General features: G+C 66.5%; 1 protein-coding gene across 1 annotated transcript in view; it reads right to left on the bottom strand.

Moving 5' to 3' along the window:
- LOC104627964 (semaphorin-3G-like) overlaps positions 1 to 825 on the bottom strand; it is a gene marked incomplete at both ends in the record, with an annotated part of 2,820 nt that overhangs the window by 1,015 nt on the left and 980 nt on the right. Inside the window, 2 exons of the mRNA XM_010296382.1 lie at positions 29 to 260; positions 545 to 689. Coding sequence (XP_010294684.1) covers positions 29 to 260; positions 545 to 689 — 377 coding nt within the window. The remainder of the gene's footprint in view (positions 1 to 28; positions 261 to 544; positions 690 to 825) is intronic.

Here is an 825-nt window from a genome sequence, read left to right as displayed (position 1 = left end):
CTTCCTGCACGCTCCGCCTGCCGCCCACCCGTCCCGAGGAAGAGGACGTTGTGCTGCCCATCCTCGGCTTCCACCCGGTCCACCACAAGCTGGCGCAGGCGGTGGGGCAGGTCGGTCTTCACTAGGAGGGGCCGGTGGTGCCGGGGGTACACGGGCTTGTACATGAGGGGGTGAGCACGGGCGAAGTGCAGCACCTCGTCGGGGAAGTCCTTGGTGGTGCCGTATTGGCGCCGGGGCTGGTTGGTGGTCTTGCTGGGACACTGCAGGGACGAGAGGGGACCAGCTCAGCCTGGCCACCCCAGCACCCATCCTTCCTTCGCCACCATCACCCCGCAGAGCTGGTTTGGGTCCCTCCTCGCCTTCCAATTTGGGATCCATCTTCTCCTCCCCTTTGCCAGACCTTGGTCCCCAGCTGTCCTGGGGTGGATCCCATAGGCAGCCCGTCTCAGCAGACGAGAAGATGGAGGATCAGCCCCATCACCCCCCACCCAGAAGAGCAGTCGGAGGAGCGGAGGGGACCCGGGAGGTCCAGGGAGTCGCTCACCACACCCGGCCGTGGGTAGGGCACCCTGCCCTCGTAGGCACCCCACTGGTGGTGGGGGCTCTCCCGGTGGGCGAAGGGCCCGTTGAATACCTCGCGGATGTCAGCCATGCGGTACACGCAGACGGCAGAGCCCTGGAAGACATGGCTGAAAGGGGACAGTGAATTGGGTGAGCATAGTCATGCTCGGCTCCGGCGGCATCGGTGGGGGCCATGGGAGCACCGACATCTCCGCACCCACCAGGGCAGAGCTGGCGGAGGTCGGGGAGCAGCCAGCAGCCACA

The sequence above is a fragment of the Phaethon lepturus genome, unplaced genomic scaffold (assembly GCF_000687285.1).
Source record: "Phaethon lepturus isolate BGI_N335 unplaced genomic scaffold, ASM68728v1 scaffold26271, whole genome shotgun sequence".
Taxonomy (NCBI): domain Eukaryota; kingdom Metazoa; phylum Chordata; class Aves; order Phaethontiformes; family Phaethontidae; genus Phaethon; species Phaethon lepturus.
The sequence above is the reverse complement of the archived record's forward strand: the minus strand, read 5'-3'. Positions and strand labels throughout refer to the sequence as shown.